At 41.9% G+C, this 22,955-nt stretch overlaps 2 protein-coding genes across 5 annotated transcripts in view; both read right to left on the reverse strand.

Annotated features, from left to right (window-relative positions):
- Nucleotides 1-63: 63 nt before the first annotated feature.
- Nucleotides 64-3,633, reverse strand: pex11b (peroxisomal biogenesis factor 11 beta). The gene is made up of 4 exons (XM_076157153.1): nt 3,464-3,633; nt 2,475-2,590; nt 2,190-2,391; nt 64-1,958 (listed from the first exon to the last, which is right to left on the reverse strand). Exons 1-4 carry the CDS (start codon nt 3,517-3,519, stop codon nt 1,550-1,552), a joined length of 783 nt encoding a protein of 260 aa, XP_076013268.1. The 5' UTR covers nt 3,520-3,633; the 3' UTR covers nt 64-1,549.
- A 2,626-nt stretch (nt 3,634-6,259) lies between these two features.
- smad10a (SMAD family member 10a) overlaps nt 6,260-22,955 on the reverse strand; it is a 62,461-nt gene continuing 45,765 nt past the window's right edge. The window contains exons 2-14 of one of the 4 annotated variants that reach the window (XM_076157108.1): nt 22,608-22,755; nt 21,774-21,849; nt 20,675-20,915; nt 16,886-17,060; nt 16,731-16,754; nt 16,051-16,263; nt 14,528-14,779; nt 14,304-14,405; nt 13,207-13,263; nt 12,177-12,360; nt 10,798-10,966; nt 10,360-10,498; nt 6,260-9,334 (exon numbers count right to left, since the gene is read on the reverse strand). In XM_076157108.1, coding sequence (XP_076013223.1) covers nt 9,123-9,334; nt 10,360-10,498; nt 10,798-10,966; nt 12,177-12,360; nt 13,207-13,263; nt 14,304-14,405; nt 14,528-14,779; nt 16,051-16,263; nt 16,731-16,754; nt 16,886-17,060; nt 20,675-20,915; nt 21,774-21,849; nt 22,608-22,611 — 1,848 coding nt within the window. In that variant the 5' untranslated portion in view covers nt 22,612-22,755 and the 3' untranslated portion in view covers nt 6,260-9,122. Of the gene's footprint in view, nt 9,335-10,359; nt 10,499-10,797; nt 10,967-12,176; nt 12,361-13,206; nt 13,264-14,303; nt 14,406-14,527; nt 14,780-16,050; nt 16,264-16,730; nt 16,755-16,885; nt 17,061-20,674; nt 20,916-21,773; nt 21,850-22,607; nt 22,861-22,955 lie in introns of those variants that run through there. The other 3 variants (XM_076157110.1, XM_076157109.1, XM_076157112.1) reach the window with 3 other exon arrangements.

Raw genomic sequence — 22,955 nt, forward strand, 5'->3', positions numbered from 1 at the left:
TTGAGTCTCATCTGTTCCCCCCCAAAGTGACCGACTCCAGGTAGCCAATAAAAACAAACAAAATACAGAGCAGAAATGAGCTTTAATTAGATGCAGAAACACAGTAAAATCCCATTGTAAGTAAACAGGTAAGAAGATTAGATTGGCTTTCAAGTTAACTTTAGTAGTTTGGGTGTTATAATTTGACTTGTTTGCCAGGGACAGATGTTAGATAAACACTATAGAGTAGGAATGCCAGTCACTGTTTACATGCATCCTATACCCTATATGTCTGTACTGTAGTAAAGGCTAAAGGTTGCGTACAATGAGGACGGAAATAATAGGAGTCCACCAGGTGAGGAGATAAAGTCCTACATGAATGGATTTACTAACATAATTCAGGTACATCAAGTGGTGTAAGCATACTTCAATTTATAAGCATTTCAATGTTATGATGTATGCATGAAACTTGAAAAAAATTTATTAATTGAAATGGTTCAAAGTTTGAACCAGCATGTAAAGGTACTTGATGACATCATATCTTGAAAATGAAAAAAGCTAACATGGGAACATTCAGTCCAATCAGAATACAAATATAAGCAATTACAAGTAACCCATGATAGTGACACACCTGTTTAGAAAAAGTATTCACTCTTTAAAGTATAAATATACTTTGCATTTTTTAAATCTGCCACCTTGCAGTTAATCTCAATTTTAGTGCAGCGTGTACGTACAGTAACTCAAACTATTTATTTACATGCGGAGCTGAAGAAACAGTGCTCCTGCGTCTGACTGAAACATTCACCGTCATGCCAAAGCTGCAGCAGGTCCACACTGCAAACCAACAAACTGGACTTTGAATCGGTGTAAATACTGGACTTTGCTGGAGATGAACATGTTGCTAATGGACTCCACTGTCCTCCAATGCAGCCACACAGCGTCAGAAACAACTCCACCTCTATAAAACCGTATCCAATCTGATACTTTACTGATATCCTGCTAGTGACAAACACCTCGGATATTATTGTACAACTAAAAACAAATAAGGTGATAAAAGAAAACAGCGGTAACTTAGTGAGACCCATTGCTCTCTTGGGGAACGTGAGGACAAACCTGAGCCGCCGTCACTTCACTGTGCGCCGCTCAGCCTCCGGAGTACATGGCTTTATCAAAGAAGCCCCATGTGGAGCTAAGCATGAGCGCACAGGTACGCACCCGAGCCTGAACCCTGAATGCAGATGGGCCTGGATTATTACTTCAGAGATGACATCATGCAGGTCGGCTGTCAGATTTGATAAGGGAAACAGTATATGTATGCTGCAGAGATAAACTACTGCATAAAGACCATTTGTTAAAACCATTTGTTTACACAATCGTCAAGGGTCCGTCCCTCCTATCAGCCATATTGACAATATTTGAAGGATTTCATTATTTTGCTTCTCAAGAAGAAATCATGTCACAGTGTCTCTGATGCTTCTCCAAAACACGTTATCATGGTCTCCTCATGTCCAAATCTGATTCCTTGGGGCTTCTGAAATGGGCGTTCTTACAATCTGCCAGGTTTCCAGGTTCACGGCTTGAGTTTGAGCCAGGGGTGGACCATGGTGAGGATGGAGAGGACGGAGGAGGCCAGGCCACAGGCACCTACGAAGCCCTGCCCCGTGGGGTAAATCCCCAGCCGGTCCAGAGGAATGAAGATATCACAACTGTTCTTCAGCAGGTCCAACAGCAGCGGCGGGTTGTTGCACAGCACCGACGCCAGCGTGTGGAGCTGCGTGCCGAGCCAGGCCGGCACAAAGGGTCGGCCCACAGCGGCGGCGGAGGCAGATGAGGCGGTGTCAGACAGGGGGTCGGCGAACAGGGTGGTGCCGGGTGAAGCGGGGGATTTGGCGGCGTGGTGGCGGCTCTCGCGCTCCATGAGGAGGCGGAGCTCATAGACATCACGCGTCAGGTTCAGGATCAAAGCAAAGAGGTAATACCTGGAAACGGAAAGAGTGTTTACAGGTGCGAGTCTGGATGAAAGACCTGAGCAGCACATGACACTGACCAACTGGAAAAAAGCACCTCACTCATTTGTCACACTGCTTGACATTGCGTAAGACATGTCAAGAGCCTCACTAATTGCAAAATTGGTTGTAGAAAAATGGCACAGTCTTTAGTTTTTGTTCTTGTAATTTGGAGGAGAAGAGGCAGCAGCCTGCTACACCCACCTGAAAGACCTCTGACTCCATTTCTGCTGGTCCAGTTTGGGAAAGAGGCCCGTCTTTCCCGCCCACAGGACATTGTCACAGGCGAAGTACATGGCCTTGTTCAGGTGGCTGATGGTGAGACAGAGCCTGAGCACGCTGTCAGACAGGTGGATGGCCCGTTTGGCTGCCTCCAGTGCCTCCGCCGAGTTCCCCAGACGCAACACTGCAGGGGAAGGAGCGGGACAATCAGTCAAAGTCCTTCATCTGCGCTGCTTGGAGAAGAATCAACAGACTGGGCACACTCACGTTTTCTCGTCAGGCTCATGTGTGCCTCCAGCTGACTGACGGTCTTTCTGAGTTCATCTGCAGCTCCGCCCTTCTGAAGTGTGTAGCCCAGCAGAGTGCAGGCATACTGAGCAGCCCTGTGGAGACACAAACACACACCAGTGTCTCAAGGGGGTCACAAAAACACAGTAGCTACATGAACCAAGTGCTACCATCCCAAGAGTCTCATTCACCATCACAACATGTGTTAAACAATGGGTTAATGCTTCAGCAAACTGAGCTGTGGGTGCACTGTTGGAATGAGGAAGAAACACAAAATGCACAAAGACCTAAAAGATGAGCGAGAAAGGATTTGAGGGAACAACCAAAGAATGCAGCATCAACAAAGACAGACAAAGACACATTCTCAAATGAAGACACGAGTACAGACGTGTTTCTGCATGATCATCAGATGGTTGTAAATGCAATAAAATGAGCAGCAATGTCACAACACAGCAAGCATGAGGCAATCTTGCGAAATGATTGACCAGAGAGAGTTCACCTCAAGTTTCAGACTCCAGCTCTAACTCACAGTTTACACAGTGTGTGATGTTGTTCCAGTTCTCTCAGATTTGAGGGCTGCCACATACTGACCCACATCCTCCCCAACATGGTCGTCTTGTTGTTGTTCTCTGTGCTTTTGAATTGTTTTGTATCTCTTTTGAGAGTATTTTGTACCTCGTTTTTACTGTTGACACTGTTACCATGTCAACAGTCATATACAGTAAGTGTTTACATTCATGACCTAAGATGACCATTCTGTGAGCTGAAACTATGAACACGGCGTGTAAAGCGAACACAATCAGACTTGTTTACCCATTTAATTGAGTTACAGACGGGCAAAGGAACAACAAACCGCAGCAACGGATCGTTTAACTGTTGTGTGTCTATTTTGACGTTGTCTTTGAAGTAGTAGAGGATGCAATGAGCTAACTTTCTTAGCAGAGCTGTGCGGCTGGTCAGAGGTTTACCTGATGACTCTCTCCTTGGCTTGGCTCTGGCTGTTGAATCGGACCCACGCGTCCATGTTGGTCGCTTGTTTTGTTCGCGGCTCGTCGCGGCTGCTAGCCTTCAGCGAGCTAACCTGCTGCTACCTGTCGTACCAATGTCAGTAACAGCTACAGGAGGAGTGGGGTGTTCTTCTTCGTCTACTTTTTATTTTGTGGCACATTGCAATCTTTGATGTAAGAATGTGCATACCGCCACCTACTGTACCGGCGTATGCAGACAGTTGATTGACATTAGCCTATAATGTGTGGACATTTGAACTCTCTCCTTTCATTTTAACCTTTGTATTGACGCCAAGCATTTGTAATTCACTAGATTCTGTCATTTACTTCTGATTAAATCTTAACCTCGTTTTGTGACTTCCTACTTCCTATTTTCCCTCCTAACATCCTTTGCATTTATGGATTTATGGACTTTCTCTTTACTGTCTCCATCCAATCTTTCCTGCCATTTTCTCATCATCCATTTTTAATTATTGCTTTTCCTTTCCCTTTAACAAATGGAATATCCAAGATGTCCGTCCTATTTGTTGCACTTTTGGCAAGTTAAAAGGAAATGAAGGAACAATAATGCTTTGTAGCTTCCTTGTTTTTTTTGGGGATGTGTGCATCATCACTGTTTTTCAGTTTGTACATTTGTTTTTACTGTTTTTTTCTTCACCTTCTTTGTTTGATTGTGCAGTTTTTTGGTCCTGTTTTAATCAAATGTTCATGTTCCATTCCCTGTTGGAAAAGTTGCATATAAATGAAAGTTTTGATTGATTAATTGAAATGTAGATCTTCATTTAACCTAAATTCATCACCAACTATTGCAATGAAGAAGTCCACCAGTTAGACCAGTTTCCTTCTGGCTGTATATCTCTATGCAATTTATATACATCTTTAAAACAATAAAGATGAAATGTGTCATATTATGCTGTTTGGTCATTGTGCTGCCTCTTTTGAATCCTTCTTAAACGTCAAGATGAAAGAAGCACATTTATTCATCAATTCTACCTCACACAGCTCTTCTGACAAGAGTGAAAAATGAAGGTCATTATAGAATTCTGTTCATACATTCACACAATTAATGATAGTTCCTGAGAAATCCTTGTTTATATCCTAAATGCCAATGTGCCCAATATCTGCCTGGACAACAGAAAATGTAGAATATGTATGTGATGTATTGTAGTGTGGAGGGAGGGTAACAATACATTTATTATTCTGGTGAGATTAATCTTCAGCTCTCAAGTTATTTCTCTATGTGCACGTACTATCAGTTTGTGCCATTAGAGATGACCTGAGGGAACTGGGGGCACGTTTACAGGATTCTTCGTCCCTTTGGAAAATGACGATTGGATTCTCACCTATTAAATTTTTTGAATTTAATGTTTTTATAACATTAGGTGACCTCAATAATTATTGTTTTTTTCTGACAAGGTGTAGAGATGAAATGCCTTTAGTGTGTTTTCATCTTCTTCTTCAATAAACCTCTGCATACTATTTCCATTGGTATTCATCAATATGGTCTCATATTTCTGTCTTCATGTACTGACCCGAATACAAACTACAGCACAAAATAGTACCAAATAAAGGCTGAGGAAGAACCAAACCAAACAACAGAACATCCTCCTCTGCTGCGAAACCATCTCTGTATAAACATGGAATACTGATAAAATCTAAGAGGAGTCTCCAAAACAAAGTGTCGTAACAGCAGAAACATGAACAGTTTGTTTAAAAAAACGATATTATGTTTATTGTATTTGATATACACTCAACATTACAAGAGCAGCACATCTTTACAATAAAAATAACTACAAGATCAGAAAAATACCATACCACAGACAATTTTATTTCACGCATAGCTTCAATATTGCATGTTTTACAATAACCATGTTGTAGATTTCATGAATGGAATGATTACTTAGTTAGGTGTAAAAAAAGACTGTAATGGTAAATGAAGGGTTTTGAGGTTTTGGTGTGGGTTTAATTCAGATTTTGTCCTGACATGTTTCACCCAGGTAAACCCTGCGGGGCCAAATGCATTCGTCCGTGTGCCTTAACCAAGAAGTGATGTCATAGCCCGTCACACCTGATTTTGGTTAGAATTAGGCAGGATCAGCTGTCTGTCATTGTAGGATTTAAAGAGGTAGTGCGGTGGTATGAAAAGGGAGAGAAGTGAACACTTTTGGGGGCCATATTTCAGGGACACGTGATGAGCTAAATGTTATTTCACTAAAGCCCTATTCACGTGCAATTAGTGTTACTTTGTGATGTGAATTATAATACTTGCAGAGGTCCTGGCATACAGAAACAGGTGATTATTATCATGATCAGCAGAGCTCTCATTAGAACTCTTTCCTCCACCTTTAATTGACCCCAAACACAGCACGATGCTTTCAATGTGCAGTTTCCGTGTTTTTCGTCATCCCAGTGGATTAAATGTACCGAGGAAGAATTTCAAGAACAAACCAACAAAGTCACTCACTGCAACACATTTGGGAGCACATAATGGAAGTGATTTCATTTGGTTGAATGAAGGAGCAGGTTTAAAAAAAAGGCTAGATCTATACTTTAAAATATAGATATATTTGTGTTGTCCATGCCACTGATTAAAATGGTGCCAAGCTGATTAATAATTGACACGTAGGACTAAGACTAAGGCAATAAATACCACTAATCAGCTAAGATCAGTTGAGATCTGTTGAAGGAGGCCAGTTTGACGCAGGAGACAGCGCTATTTCAAAGGCCTACTGCAGTGAAAATCCCTTTTTTTTGGAATGATTGTTGGTCATTTAATGTTTCAGTAACCAGTCAGCCTGTTTAGGAAATGTAGTTCTATTTCTGCTGAAGTCAGAAGCACTCAAAAATGAGATTTCAGGTGAGCTTTTGTTGTTGACTGATTTGAAAACCTAAAGTTAGTTAAAGCTCATCATTAGAGGTACTGCATGTACAATATATGTTTTTGTTCGACTGTCTTTGTAGCTGTGTTGCTGATTTTCTTGTAGTTATAATTACAGATATTTGTCCATTGGTGGATTTCTCTGTTCTATTCCCCCGTCAGCTACAGTGTTAATCTGACGGCACACAGTTAGTTACTACGTGTTTGTTTTAGACATTACATGATTTACATTATTTAGTCTCAATGTATCTCTAGAAATGAGAACAAAACAACTAGTCAATCATTATTTACACGTGCAGTTACTGTATGTAATCACGGCCTCATAAGTATATACTTTAAATGCAATGGACACACATATTGTGGTATAATGTGCCTTTTAGTTGGTCATGCATTCCTGTTTTCACCTGGAACTAATGAAACTAGTGACCATCATCCGTCAAAAGTACACTATGCAAAGCTTGATTTATGATTAAAATGATGAATTGATAATTTAAGTAGAGTCCTACTTGATACTCTTAGGTAAACTGTAAATATAAACGACATTTCACTGCAGTGGGACTTTAAATAGAACACACTGATACCTTTGGGAACAACATAATGCCATCAAAGCATTTCAACATTAGAGAAATCAAATTACAATGTGCAATGTAACAGAACTTTCTCATGTGACGATAGGAGCGGACATCCACTGTGACAGAAGACAAAAGGCACAAATAAGCATGTTAAAAAAAAATGATGTTTGTCAACCAAAAACCAGCCAAAACAAGGCTTTATATTTGAGCTATTCATAAAACACACCATCGCACAACAATCAACATCTGTATTTATTGTATGCTAAATAAGATCTATCAAATCCTGTTTGAAACTGTATTTGGCCCATGAGTTTAGTGATGAAGATGACTCCGGTGATTGACCCGTTTATACGAATGGAAAATTTCTGATCCCATCACATCAAGCAACCTGCATCTGTTCCTCAGCATCCAACCCCCTGCATTGTGCATCTCTCGCTCTCTCACACACACACACACACACACACACACACACACACCCTCACTCACTCCCCCATGCACCAGGACTCAGACACAGACCTCATCTCTGAAAAGCGCAGAGCTCTAAAGGAGAGAATTAAAGTTTCCTTTCTTGATTTGAAGTGTCCATTATCTGTTACACTAACTGAAGCAGCTCATTAGCACGACAGGTTTCAATGGCTTTCACCCGGTACACCCCCCATTGGGGAAGCTTAGAATGAGCTTCAATGATCACAATGCTTATTTAGCATGGCACTGAGTAGTTAAGTGTGATTTTGATGAATTACTGCCAATGTTTTCAAGGCTGGCGCATGATTATGATTTGTCGACAGTCTGGTCATACCGACACAGATTTGTCGTCAATCTCAAACGGGGTCAGCCCTATGTTCCCTAAGCCCAATGGTCCCACAGCCCTATGTTCCCTCATTTCTACGTTTTTTTTCAAAATTAGGCCCTATGTTCCCTCAGCCCTATGTTCCCTCATTTCTAAGATTGTTTTCAAAATTAGGCCCTATGTTCCCTCATTTCTAAGGGTTAGGGTTAGGGTTAGGGAACATAGGGCTGAGGGAACATAGGGCCTAATTTTGAAAAAAATCTCAGAAATGAGGGAACATAGGGCTGTGGGACCATTGGGCTGAGGGAACATAGGGCTTTGGGAACATAGGGCTGAGGGAACATAGGGCTGAGGGAACATAGGCATGCTCCCATCTCAAACCACGTCACAGCAGGCGTGACAGGAACGGATCGTTTTAAACTCTCGATTCAACCTGAAGTCCGATCGGCTGCATAAAAGGCAGAACTGTACACACACAGGTATGAATAGCTGAGATAGATATTGAATAGGAACGATGAAGAGGTGGTGATTGTTACTGGAACATGGAACAGTACCGGCACAAAGGCTCAGTACAGTATTACAGTATAAATCTAAAGAACTATACTCATTTAATAGTGTCATCTGAACATTTTGAGTTTTTTTTATTTTCATATCCTGCTCGACGTCGATGTGGAGAAAGTCTTTAAAATGTGAAACGGTGAGTTTGCACTGCTTGTTATGAGGTATTCTGGCTTGTTGATTTGGTTACATACATGCTAGCACTGTTTAACCACAAATACTAACAACATCACTTTAAAGCTGAATGTTTTTGGCTTTTTAGTCTTTTGGTTCAAAAAAAAAAATACAGCTTGAACATTATAAGGGTAAAGCAGCAATCGATGTCTGAAACTGAAATTAAGACACGGAAGAAGAGAACGAGCACGGAGAGATGACAGAATACAGGCGTCCTTACTTCATTTTTCTGTTCTCTTCTGCAAAAAAAACAAGAAAACCGCTGTTTGTCTTCGCTGACAGCATTTTCCAGAGGTATCGAGTGTTTCTGTTAACGTGTTTAGTTGCCTCTGAAGTTGTAATCATGCATGATTTTAGGTGTGTATTTCATGAAACCGATGTTGCGCAAGATTTCCACAAGTAGAGGAAATCTTCCGTGCAGGAATTGGAGGAGTTGAAATTTTGAAACAACTCCCTGGTTTTTCCACAAATGTCTCTGTCTGTTGAAACTGGTCCCCCGTGTGTTTATGTTTAGATTGTAGAGAATAAAGCATTAGAATAACCCCAGTGATATCAGCAGGCTAATGTGTGCGTGGCCACAAATGTTTTTGGTTAGAGTGCATACGTGTATGTGAGAGGCTGTGTCAGCACATTCATATCCAGTCATCCTCAGTTAGCAGGTCCCGGATCTGCCAATGGCATAGTGTGCAACACCTCATCCAGAAGCTGTAGAGCCCGGTGCAGATGGACCTCCACCCAGCAGGGGGTGTGTTTGATGCTCTGCCGAGGGTAGTCGGGTCCCCAGCCCTTTACGAAGCTTAGTCGTAGGATGCACAGTCGCCTCAGGTCGTCCACGCCGATCCCCGCTGCAGCAGACAGACCTGGAATGACAAGAGCGCTAAATGTTTTTTCCCCACAGCGTTTTATTGAAGACAGTATTGGATTACATACCAATGAACAGTTTGGGACATACAAATGAAAAGAAAATAATGATAATAAGTAATCGGTAACAGAAAGAAGAGGAAACAAACAAACAAACACACAAAGAGACAATAGGGAAGAGAGATCAATAGAATATGAAAACTGAAAATGAAAAAAGGATTTGAATCTCCAAAGGATGGGGAGTAGATTTATGTGTAAATAATTGAGTATCTAAAAATAATGATGCATGATCAGATATAAGAACGCTTGAGTAATCAGAGAAAACAGCACATGAGCTGAGACGATTATTATTATTATTATCAATGAATGAATAATCTATTCTTGAATACCATTGAATGTACCTGAAAGAAAAAAGATCACTTTTTGGCAGAGGAGGTTAGGAAAATCATCAAGGGTCCACCAAACCACAAATCAGAGCTGGATAGGAAAAAGTGTCCTACTCCATTCACGCTCAGCAGAGCCCCACAAAATGACTGATCTGTTTTGTATACAACAAACACCTTTCCTCTAATGCCACCATCAGGTCAGATTGTCAATTAGTTTGTACAAATAGATATATACTGTATTTCTAAATACACAGGACAGACACTGTATATGCTACACTATAGGACAAAACCATTTGATTTAAATTCCAGTATAGCTTTTCCTATGGACAGTCGTCATCATATAGAGCAACTGCAGCCAGAAGACACGCTGAGCACCTTTGTTGTGTGCACAGATGGAGCAGCATCAGAACATACAGCAGAGTTCACAAGTCTGCAGCACAAAGGCAATTAGTGACTCTTGTGACTGTTCAGTGTACTGCACACACACTGAAGGTGTTGTACAGCAACTGATCATGGTGTGCAAAAAAATAAAAACAGAAATATATGCATTGAGGAATTTCCTTAGTAAAGAAAGAAAAGTGAGACAAAATGAAAAGTAACATCATGCAAATAAGGGTTAGGAAATGAACAGTACTTACTAACGGCAGGTGCAATGCCTCCAACGCTGCCCGGACCTGGAATATTTCCTGCCACGGCAGCAGCCTGTGCAGCGGCTGCAGCCTGGGCCGTCGCTGCCTGCTGCTGCATCTGCCTGTGGCACTGCCGCAGGTCAAACACCTAAACAACACACAAATGCAATAGACAGTTTATACTCACAGACCATAAATGCATCACCTCTCTTCTACTACAGACTGCCACAGAAATCTGTTTTGACTTTCACCATTAAAAACGTAAAGTAAAAATCTTCATTAGTAACAATCTTTGCTGAAAATCATCACTAAATGTTTTGTAGGTTTTCATTTTTGCCTGACAAGCTTGATGTTGTCGGACAGCTTTGGGACCCGAGTGGCTGTTGTCACATCAGGCAACATTAGTGTGCAGTTATTGCGCTCTGTCCTTCGGAACTGGATCCAGACCTTGATGTAGGCTCCAGGGTAGATCTTGTGCACAGCATCTCCCGGCGCTCGTCCCGCCTCTCTGTCCAGATAGTAGCTCTGTACAAACACGGCGTGGTCGCTCAAACAGTGCATCCACACGTCGCCCTCGCCACGACACTCCAACTGCACACCTTTACCTATGTGCAACCTGAAACACGCAGGCACAAAGAAGCCGATGTGAAGGATGAGTCGTAGTAGTAGTAGTAAGTGCTGTTTTAACATCTTGTAATGTTTCCTTTGCAAGTATCTCTTGAAAAAATGAAGAACTGCTGGGTGGGGGTGAGGGAGATTGTTTGTATTGATATTAGTTGTTGAACTGTGCTTATTAACAGTGAGCTAATCCTGTTTGCACTGAAAACCGCTCGTGAGCAGGTGATCATATGGATGGCTATGTCGTTATGGCAACAAATCCAACTGCTTTTAAGAATCAAGAGATCCAGGAACATCAGGGGGCCTAATCGTCAATTAATTGTCCTGCTAACCTCCCCATTCTGAGAATAGGCCCCTGGATTGATTTGAAATGCGACCCATGACTGTAAGAAAGTGTTTTTATTAGCCTCTTCTCTTGTTATTGACTGTAAACTTGGCTTTGATTACTGACACAATTCCTGCCAAACAACCAAAAGACAGCTTTACTTTTACAAATAATCCCGGGTGAGTGCCTTTCATGGAATTAATGTAATCTCAACCTGATGAATCGTATAATGGGGATAATGGCCACGACTGTGTGAGTGAATGAAACTTTCTTCTCGTTATACATTTTTCACAGTATTGTACGTAAACCTTTAGCCCTAACCCATCTTTAACCTAGCATTTTGTAAATATCAGAGCCTGGATATCTCAGATGGTAGAATGTCCATGCACCAGCTTCACTCACACACTTCTCTGTAAGTCCAATGTTACGGTTACTGTTAGGTAGAAGGCTCCACAAGTTCCATAGCCACAGCCTTCACATTATAATTATCTATAGAAGTTGTAGTAGTATTAAGTAGCTATAACTGGTATTTATGTTAACATTATTAATGTTATTTGTTTACTTTTCTAAGATGTCATGATTGAGAATTTATTTAAGTGGCAAGTAGTAGTACTATTATTTTGAAGGCTCGGCTAAGGTTTGCGCGAAAGCCTCAACACCTACAAGCAGCCAATAGAACTAACTATTATTATAAAACTAAAAGGATCCAAAGCTACTTGTGTCTGCCTGTGCTTCGAGGGAATTGTAGCAGTACTATGTTTTAAAAATTGGAACTGTAGGTTACAATAGATCTTGTAATTATGTTTCCATAGCAAGTATCTCACTGAACACATTCACAACCGATCAGCAAGGACGAGGGAGATTGCCGGTATGATCTGCTGACCTGGCTCTCTCACTGGCCTCAGTGCGGTGGACATTACTCAGCTGTCCCAGGCAGAAGCGATCGCCTCCAGACGGGTCCACGTAACCATCCACAGTCACAACGGGACAGCTGGATGGAACCTTGAACATCTCACCAACCTGAACGTCCATTTCAAAGTAGGAGATTGAACACCAAAATTCTGGACCTGAAAAAGAAATACACTGAGTGACTACGTGAGGGAGACATCACAACCACAACAAAACCCAAAATCAAACCCTGAAATCTATTTAAAGCATCTGCCAAATGACCACAACTGCAGCTTAAGAAATGACCGCAATAAACAAAACTTGGGTACAGGAGGTCTCACAACAGACGAGGTCAAAGATTCATTGCAGGGTTGTCACATTAGATTTGTTTGCATAGTTTCTTCTATGCTGACTCAGGTCTCAGGTTTGAGTCGGTCATGCCTTACACCAGTGGTTCCCAAACTGTTTCTTTCGCGCCCCCCTTTGATAGATCAGCTGTTTTTCTCTTATTGTGTTAAGGCCTGGACTCTGACATGGTCATGTGAAAAAATGCATATCTTTTGGGACCATTGGGTTGATTTCCTTGTGTTGTTTGAATAGAAGATTAGATAACAGGCTACAGGAAATCAATAATTTTACACACACACACGCACACACACACACACACACAGCTGGCAGCATTATCTGCAAAGTAGAAACTCAAAACATTGAGTTGTTGCTCAGACATGGATGTAGGTTTTCGTTCCTCCTATATCCTCCATGACATTCTCCACTGAAAACTCCTCTGCCATTGGATGAGCCGCAGTGCACATAGACCTATTAACAAAGCACTTGGAGTTCTCCACTGTCAACATGACGGACAGTGTCAGATGGTTGGTTTCAGAAGGTTACATAATGGTCAACAACTCCCCCCTGCGACACCTGAACATCGGTGCTGTATGTTCAAATTCCATACAGATTTTCTTTCTGAAGAAGCATGTAAACAAGCAGTAAAGATAAAGTGTGACAAAGTAATCCTCTCCCACCTGGATGATTAGACACCGACGGAGGAGGGCAAGAGGCTGAACCATGATGCTGAGACCCTGTAAAGCAAAAGGAAAAGATTAAAGGAAGCAAAGACATGGAATCAAAAGATTACATGAGGGACTATACCAAATTCAGAATTTTACATTCTTATCCGACAGAGTGGCAGTCTGTACTGTGTGGGATGGGGAGGGAGAATGGCCAACTAAGTTAAATAAGAGATGATGTTTTCTAGTCTTCTGACAGACACTGTTCACAGGTGAATAGCCAATGGAGACTTTAAATCCAAACACCTACAGTCTGCTTGTAAATATGTGAAGTAAAGTGAGTAAAGTCTCACATTTCACTGACCATTCAATATCTCTACATGTTCGCACATACAGGGAAACAGTACAGAACATTGTGTGTCCATGATCTATATGTTTAATGGCTGAAACAATGAATGTAGCATGTTAAGTACTTTCAGCTAAGATGAAAACATCTAGTTTAACATACAATGTTACAATAACTGGGCATAGTAGTGCTTTTACTACCTCTGCCAAGGAGGTTGTGTTCTTGCCAACGTTAGCTGTCTGGTTATCAGCAGGATTACTCAAAAGGTTATGAACCAATTATGATGAAACTTTGTGGGCAGTTTAGACATGATCTGGGAAAGAACTGAATACATTTTAGCATGAAGCAAGAAGGTGGTGCTATAATAACCACTGTTACATTTTGGTCCTTGACGTTTCAACCATAAGTCATAGAACCAAGATAAAACAACAATGGTCTATTTTCTGCCACTTTGCATTCGTTCTTTGATATTCCTTAACGTCTAGCTATAGTTAGCTAGCACGGCTAGTTAAGACCAAATTACAAATACAATAAACTCAAGAAAGAAAACTATGTAAGGTTTCATCATCAGCCAGGTCATAAATATTACTGTAAGAATGATGTACTGAGGTGTATTAAGTACACATAAAACCAATCTTTAATAAGAAAGACCGCTTGAAAAGGGTCCAGTGTGAACATTGGGGTTTAAGCTAAGAGTTCTACTGGATCCGATTTTGACTTCAGCTGATTATTACAGACACAAACCATGTTTAAAAGCAGCTCTTACAGAGGTGATTTGAATGATGGAGGGGAGGTTGTTGGTGGCCACGCCCATTCTGCTGCTGTCCTATTGGAGTGTAGGAGGCTGTGCTGCTGCCAGTCCAAGTTGCTGAATTACAGAAAGGCAAATGATGGTGATGCATGGTACTGGTATTTATTAAAGCCCGGAATAAAATACTCGCTAAATAAAATAAAATACAGGTTGTACTGTATGTGAGTATGCAGACTTACTGTGGAAGGCAGCCGGCTGGCTCTGCGTGTGTTTATTGCTGCTGTATCCGTTCTGTCCGTGCACGTGCGGGTGAGGTAGGTGGGGTTGTTGCGGGTGAGAAGGTTGTTGGGCACCCTGTTGCTGCGGGGGTGTTTGGGATGGGTTGGGACTGCGTGGCCCTGGGGTCATGACTTGAGCTGGAGGAGATGCAGTTGGTAGGAGACTGTCGCCATGGCTGCTTTGCATGGAGAGCATGGAAGCAGAGCTGGACACTGGAAGGAATAACACAGGGGCACATCAGGTAAGACACAAAGGCTTCAGTTAGGTGGTGGTTTTATTTATTATCTAAGAATGAATGGAATTAGTTGCTGTAAGGGCAAAAGCAATTTTTCAATCCCACTTGCAACCCAGAATAAATGCATTTTTCTACTCCCAGGTTATGACTTTTGTCCCACTCCACATAAATCCATAACTCAATCATCATTCCCAAAAATTAACCATAATAATGTGACTGCCTGTATTGTATCTGCTCCACATGCCAATACGTCAGCAGAAGACAGAGGGAAAGAGAAAGAGTTTTAGAGAATTTTACGAAGCTAGTTAGTTGCTCGGTGATCCAATACCAACATGACACAGATAAAAAAGTTCAATTTCATCTCAGCATCTGATTAAGAGAATGACACAGAGAGAGAGCCAGAGTTTGTGTGTGTGTGTGTGTGTGTGTGTGAGAGAGAGAGAGAGAGACAGAGAGAGAGCGAGAGAGCACAAGAGAGAGAGATGATGGGGGACTGATACAAAGGGACAGAGAGATGTCTTGTGTTTTTCCTTTCTGGATAATCATAGAGAAAAGGTTGAAACGCTCCAAAGGGCACTTTTAAGGTATAGGGGGGAGGGGGGAGGGGAAGGGGAGGCTGGGGTTTGGGCTGATGGGTACGGCTGGGGTGAACGGGGTTAAATATCACGGGGGAGATATTATGGTCAGCAAGAGGCTGGCTTCCACAGTAACCATTAACAAAGGTCAGGGTCAAGAGAATGAGCCAGGTGGCATCTACCTTTCTCAGCCTGAGGTAAACTATATGTAAGAGCAACGATGTTTGGACATAGCAGGAGCGACAAGAGGACAAAAGAGGGATGTCTGAACTGAACTGATATTCGCTTCACGCATGAACACATTCAGCTAGAAAGGGACTATAGACACAATCTGTATAATAAATGCATTTTTTTACTCACAGCTGTTTCAATCTGTGTGATTAGAAGGAGGAGCTATAAAGGAGGCTACTTCACTAAAAAGGTCAAATTGATGGTAGGTAGTTTTCTTATTAGTGACCACATGGAAAAAAACATTTAGATCTTACACAACCTAGTCATGAAAAACAGCAAATACTGCACATGCCAACTGTTGTGACATCTGAACATTGCATTAGTTTGTCAGTGTGAGGACTTTAGAGCAGCCCATGCAGCTCTCTGTCCTGAATTATCTCACAGTCGAGCTCAAAGCAAATCTGTAGAACAGTCAATCAGACGGGAATGATTTAGTCCTGACCTTTGGGTGAAAGGGGCAGGTTAGGATATCGTGTGACAGACGAGGGTCCGTGGGTCTCTGAGGTAAGCTGTGGAGGAGGCAGTGGCTGACCATAATGATCTGGCGGGGGCAACTTGAGGGCTGCTTGGTGGTCAGGCAGAATCATGCTGGGTGAGAGGTCCATCTGTATGCAGTCGTGGCTGTATTCTTCCTTAATCAGGCCTGCTGGTGGACCTGCCAGAAGGCAGGAAAATGTTAGACTGAATAGAATCAAAACCATTTAAAACAAGTCTCCATTTGTAGTGATATTGTTGGTGGATAAAGGGTGGATACAAATTTATCGTTGCTAAAATCGTACCAATCGTCACAGATGGTCACATTTCAACAGTCAAGCTTGAGCAAAGACATTTTTTCTTGTGTATTTCTCAGAGGACTCATCTGTTCTTGATATTCAATCTAACAATGAGTCAGACACGGTATGTCTGACTGGAATTCAATAGAACCTTTCAGATTGACTCTCACTACTTTTTCCCTCTGATACATATGGTATGATTGTAGTGATCTTGTTGACGTCATGCTGTCCTTGGCAGAGATGTCATGTCTGACTCTGTGATCATCGGCTGCCAACAAGAGGGAGAGGCACCGTTCAAGGTTTGCAGCGTCCATTAAAGTGTGATGTAGTGCTGGAGAAGGGAACTCACCTGCGTTTTGAAGGCTGAGTCCAACTTCCAGTGATGAAAGAGAGATCAAAAGCAGAAAGACTTGTTATGATCGACAGCAATATTTGCTTAATTTTACTTCATAGAGGAGGAATTCAGTCCTTATTAGGTATTGATTTACTATGAAGAGGACCTACCAATGCCAGGTGAAACCACTCTCTCATAATGGTAGGGGTTGACGCACACGTTGTCATATTTCAGGTCGAAGGCATACTGGCAGAACTTGACGTGTTTCAGTTCATTTTTGTGGAGGTCGGGCCAGCGCCATAGCCGTGCATAAATGACATGAGGAAACCCTTTCCTCCCTGCAACCTGGAGAAAGAGAGCCAGAGAGTTTGAGAGAGAGAGAGCCAGAGGAGGAGAGAGAGAGAGAGAGAGAGAAAGAGAGAGAGAGAGAGCATGCAATCATTACAAAATAATTAAAGCCTTACATGAACATCATCCAAAGGAGTGTCAATAACATGAAAATTTAAAAGATGACATCGGCGTTGTGAAATCATCCATGCCAAAGGAGTAATACTTGATTATGTGACTGTTTCATTTTGAAGGTTGTTCTAAAGACAGCACTGACAAACACACACACGCATAAGTGGACACTCAACAATACAAGGCAAAAAACTGTGTATTATCTACTGACTCCAAAGTGACCATAGAGTCAAACAAACATTTATCTCAAATGAGGAGCAAGTACAATAAAAGTTTAGCTACACAACTTGGCCTTCATTTCCTTCTTCATCTTCTTCTTTTCTCTTCATTTGGAGCGTAAAAGACTTTTACAGGCAATTACCAATTCTTTCAACAATGTTCTAAAAAGCAGAAAAAGAGGTACTCTGGAAACGTTATTAGTGAGCTGAGAACAGGGTTAATTGTCGTTCCAGTTATGATAATGGCAATTGAATACAAAATATCTGTAAAATGCTCTGACTTAAAAATCCAAAAAATCATAAAACACTGTAAAATCGCCAGAAAATCACTGTAAATGTGGTCTATGAATTGTCTTTGAAACATTTGTTTAGGAACCCAATATGTTCTCTTACGTCATGACATAGATTACAAAAGGTATCCGGAACTTTCCTTTGAGATTCTGCTCCGTGGTGACATACAACTGCTGCATATTTCTCAACTCTATATTCAATCTCCATCTCCCATTCTCCTTCATCCTAAAGGTATTCTATTGGATTTTGATTTATTGAAAAAGGGTTGCCAATAAAATACGCTGAAGACATTTTCATGGAAGTAGTTTGAGGGAGTGCATTATAAAGCTGGAGGAACCCGTTTTAAAGATGACTAAATTGTGGCCATGAAGAGGTAAAAGCGGGCAGCCACAATTCAGATTCAGAACGACAGTCGACTGGCGCGACACCGTCCCCAGCCTGAACTGCCGACACAAGGCAGCTTGGATCCATGGTTTCCTGCTGTTGATGACAAATTCTGACTGTACCATCTGCATGTCTGCGTGGAAATCGAGATTGGTCAGACCATTTTACCAATATTCAAATGTCCGGTTTAGGTGAGCCCATAGTAGGACATACCCTGATAAAACACAGCTACTACATAACTTGCATTTTGTGGCTATGATGATGATGAGAACATAAACTCTGTGAAGAAAAATAGCGCGCGCCCCCCACTTTGGGAACCACTGAGTTAGTGGATGACCCTGAGTCGTGAGGGACGGCGCCCACTTGATTACCCAGAGGATGCCATCGCTGACTTATACTGATCACTGATGGCCTATACCAGCATGTCTGGCAGACGCTCTGAATTGGAAGAGCTTTGTACTGTTGTTGTGTAGAACAGAAAATGAAATGAATAAAAATATGCAAACCGTCTCATTTTGTAGCCAGCAAACCAAAACAAACATACCCAAGGTTTCGTCAGCTCCCTAGTTCTCTTCTGATTGTACACTAATGACTGCACCGGTAGTCACGCCAACAAATATGTTCTGAAGTTTTCAGACGACGCTGCTATTCTCAGACTCCTGCATTAAGTCTTGAGCCCCTCAATTAACTAACCATCCAGAAACTGAAAGCTTTGTGCAGCGGTGCAATAAAAACCAGCTTATCATCAATGTAAACAAAAAAGAGGTAATTATATTCAATCCAAGAGGGATCACAGTCCAGTAGTCATTCAGGGAAATGCAAATAACCAGGTAGCCTCTCAGAAGTATCTCAGTGTTCAAATGGACAACTCACTTAGTTGGTCAGTCCGTGTTGACAGCTTGTGCTCTTGCCTGGAGCAGAGGCCAACCTTAATAGGGCTTCTGAAAAAGGGTACGTGGTAAACTGGTAAATTGCGCCTTACTGCTGCTCTTTTTGTGTCTGGGAATCGGGGCTGTGCAACAGAGCAGAGACCCATGTATATATTATTATTATTGTTACTATCATATAATATTATATTATTATTGTTATCAATGTTTTGGGATTTGGTTCTGACTTTTTAATGCCGATCACTACACTGCATTGAATTTTAATTTAGGGTATCACAGTAATATATAAAGCATGTATGTATGTTTATATGTAGTTCTTCAATTATGTTATCTATTGTATGTACTGTACGTAATGTGGTCCTATTACCAGGTCCTATACCACCCTGCCACTCAACCACAGTGGAGTCCATGAGCAATTTCCCCTTAGGTACCATTAAGAACATCTTATTCTATTCTACTTGGTAGTTGGTTCTGATTACCTGGAAGCTGCAGGGCTGGAGGTGAAGAGATGCTAGAACTGAAGCAGACCAATTGCGAAGTCAATGGCCGGACCTGCTGCTAAAATGGCCAATGGCAAAAAAACTCACATACAGCCCACTACACTCAACAACTCCACAATTTGCCATAAATAGTCGATGGAAGTGAGGCAATGCATATTGACAGGAGCCATTCTCGCGTAGCAGTTATTCATTAGAGGCCTGTACTACAAAGGGGTTTGTGGATACTGTTACAGGGTTCTATTAAGGGGTTAGTCAGCTATGTTGAACCTCAAGTCTGATTTTACGATGTCACAAAGCTGACTCACCTCTGATTGCACTCTGTCACCACGGTAACTTATGCTCCAAGGCAATTCTGGTCCGGAGCAGAATTTGTTGGAGCTTCGTCCAACAACCACTGTAGCTTCGTCCTACAATCACCTCGTTTGGAAAATAGCATCACCGTTCCTGCAGGATCCCCTTACGTATCTTTACGCAAATCAGATAATAGAGTTTATTGTTCTGTTGCCTCTTATACAGACGCAGCATAGCTTCTTCCTGGATTTGTGTGCGTGTGAAGTGATGAGTACACGAGTGAAGCATCTTTCTCTATGGGATTTAACTTAGACGATCTTCAAGTTATCAATAAACAGTAAATCGGAGATTCAAGTGTAGAGATTCCTCTGATGAGCAGAACATTTACCTAGTATTTCACAGCACATTTACGCACAAGCAAAGTGTATTAACGCGGGGAATCTAAATACTAAATTCGCTCCTTTGAATTGAAATTATTTACGCCACAGGAATTACACAGCTGAATCATAAATTGATTGATTATGGTGAGGAGGAGCAAGTGACATTCTGACATAAAGACACGTACATTTACACTGTTGGTGTGGACTTTTGTTCTGTGTTAGTGATTCTTCTCAGTCACGGTGTCAACATTTCTGTGAAATCTTGCTTCATTCACTGCCTGTCCATCATTGTTGCAAGATCCTCCTGTCTCCAAAATGTGGGCAAGCATGGGTCAGCATTGCGATAACCGCAGATTGGCACACTCTCAAGCTCCGTTTTCTGCAATGGTTATAAATGAGGCCCCTGTTTTTTCTCCCAAAACTCCGGCTCCTCGAAAACCTCTCTAACGCCAATTTTGACGGTTATGGGCCACGGGATGAGGACCAGGAAGTAGTAGTATAAGTTTGTTGAGTAAACAAACACAAATTCATCATTGAAGCTACACTGACCTGCAGCCGTCCATCCAGCGTCCTCTGAATGGTGACGCACTTGCTGGGATGGACACCATTTGTGGTGATGGCAGTGATGAGTGAGTCCAGCTCATCCTTTTTCTCCTTCAGCTTCTTCACCAAGCTCTCGATAGCCCGCTTGGCAAAGCCTTCATTCTCTCCACCCTGCCGGTGACACATCAGGCTGTGGACAATGCTGAGACAAGCATCGTTGCTGCTTGGGGGGTTCGCTGACATGATGCTAGCCATAAGGGGACAGGAGAAAATTTTGATTTTAAATGAAGATATGATCCACTCTTGGTATTGTTTAAAAAAAAAAACACATTTTCTTTGACAAAATGAACCTGACAAATCTAATTGGCATCGTCCATTCTTTAGTCCATATTTAATAGAACTGACACTGCGCTTTTTCTTTCCATGTAACATATTTTTTTAAACAATTAAGCATATTCAAATGGCCTGGGCAAAAATAAATAATTGGATTGTAGTGATATTTCAACTACACCAACTTCTTTAGTTAGTATCACAGGTAAACAGGTAAACACAGGTGAACCAACAGTTGAAATCCCAGTAATATGCAACAAAACAACTAAGAGGAATTTCATCAAAGGGGAAATTCTGGAAACATTACTGTCTAATGTGTATATGTTGTGGTAGGGAGAGGGGGGGGTGGAACTTCTCGAAAGCACAGTTAAGATTTTCAGAGGCACTCCACACATGCAAATGCTTTCATATGAAGAAAGAGAGACAATTAAGGGCTATAAACACAAAAGCAGCTGTTAATTTATTGTGTTGAGTTGAATTAACACCTCTCTGACACAACAGCTGAACATGATCAAGACTGCAGTTATATGGAATAGCACCCAATGAGTCAAAAAGTAATCCAGAAGTTGTTGCAGAAACCCATTATCACCTTTTCATAGCAAAAGCCCAGCAATGTCAGACATGGGTCCAACCCTGGCTGAAAACATCCTTATTCAGATCAAAAGTGACAGGTTATTCCAGGGTAATGTAGGATGTGAGGGATTTGAATTGGTAGGTATTCTTAAGGCATGAAACAAGGTTTAGAATAGCTGCCATCCAGGTTTTTGTGGCTTACCTGGTATTAAATTGATCAGTCAATGACGGAGCAGAAAGTCCATTGGCATCGTGATGGCCCGGCTCTATATCAGTCCCTGTCCATTAAGTCACAGAAAGACTTTTCAGTAATTATGACACCATAACACACTAACATGTGGTAGCATCCAAAACCTGAAAGCACTCTGTCAGGCTTTACATTTAATCAATTGTAAAACTCACATTTACACAAGCAAACATAAAGCAAGGTCAATGTCCTTGCTAAATCAGTGTAATTCTGACACAACTGAAATCATGATAACAAAAAAAAAATGTAAGGGGCACAGATTATGTGTTTAATGCCCATATTATCAGACACAATCCTCTCTTGCCTGCCCTTAAATCTAATGTTAACCCATTTAGGCCCCCAAAACACCCATCACGACACCCAGAGAAAAAATAATTACAGGAGTGGAATGATGTTTCCCCAGGAAAAACAAGGCCAAACTGACATGTTGCCTCTCTGGCAGTGTTATCCAGCCTGAGCGATACCTTCAATCCATATTTGGGTACCAAGCGTCACCAAGTCTACTGTGTCAACATGTTGAAGCACCCCCACAATAATCCCAGCACATCTGCGATAAACTCGTACACTGCACCCTTTCAAGCGACTACATTACGTTTCGTGAACACACGGAAACAGGACAGAGGAGCGAGTGGGATATAAAATGCACCAGTCAATGAAAATTAACAGATAGCTGGATGGGTTCTGTGGAAGACAAAGCGACTGAAAATGCGATGGATTAAGAGTCCACACTTCCGCCTTTTTACCTCCGTTATTCCATTTGGAACGCTCAGACAAAATGTTCATACTTACACATCAGTCGGAGAACTCGGGAGAGCGGACTAGGCGACGCGGAGCCCTGGGCTGCTCACACAGACGAGCCGCCTCTCCCGCCGTGTGTTTACACACAAATGTATGTGCGCCTCGTATGTATGTGCCGTGCGTGTGCTGTGCTGTGCTGCTGTGTGTGTACTGCTCGATGACGTAGTGAGCTCGCTCGCGGTTTCTCAGCCGCTCTGTCTCCTCGCGCATCCTGCCTGTTCCTCTCGCGCACGCCACAACAACAATAGAGAGGAGACGTCGTGCGCGTCAGCGTCTCGACAAACTGCAGCCAATCGAGGGACACGGCTCAAAGAGAGTTCTGCTGCCAGCCAATCGTAT

Source organism: Genypterus blacodes, unplaced genomic scaffold, assembly GCF_046128005.1.
Source record: "Genypterus blacodes isolate CSIRO-AG114 ecotype Tasmania unplaced genomic scaffold, CSIRO-AGI_Gbla_v1 ptg000072l_1, whole genome shotgun sequence".
Taxonomy (NCBI): Eukaryota; Metazoa; Chordata; class Actinopteri; order Ophidiiformes; family Ophidiidae; genus Genypterus; species Genypterus blacodes.

What these genes read in the sequence shown, in the direction of transcription:
- pex11b (XM_076157153.1), bottom strand. Translation starts at nt 3,519, where the DNA reads ATGGACGCGTGGGTCCGATTCAACAGCCAGAGCCAAGCCAAGGAGAGA. An exon ending in GCCAAGGAGAGAGTCATCAG is followed by an intron (nt 2,591 to 3,463) that starts GTAAACCTCTGA and finishes GTGTCTCCACAG; the next exon opens with GGCTGCTCAGTATGCCTGCA. An exon ending in TGGAGTCAGAGGTCTTTCAG is followed by an intron (nt 1,959 to 2,189) that starts GTGGGTGTAGCA and finishes TTCCGTTTCCAG; the next exon opens with GTATTACCTCTTTGCTTTGA.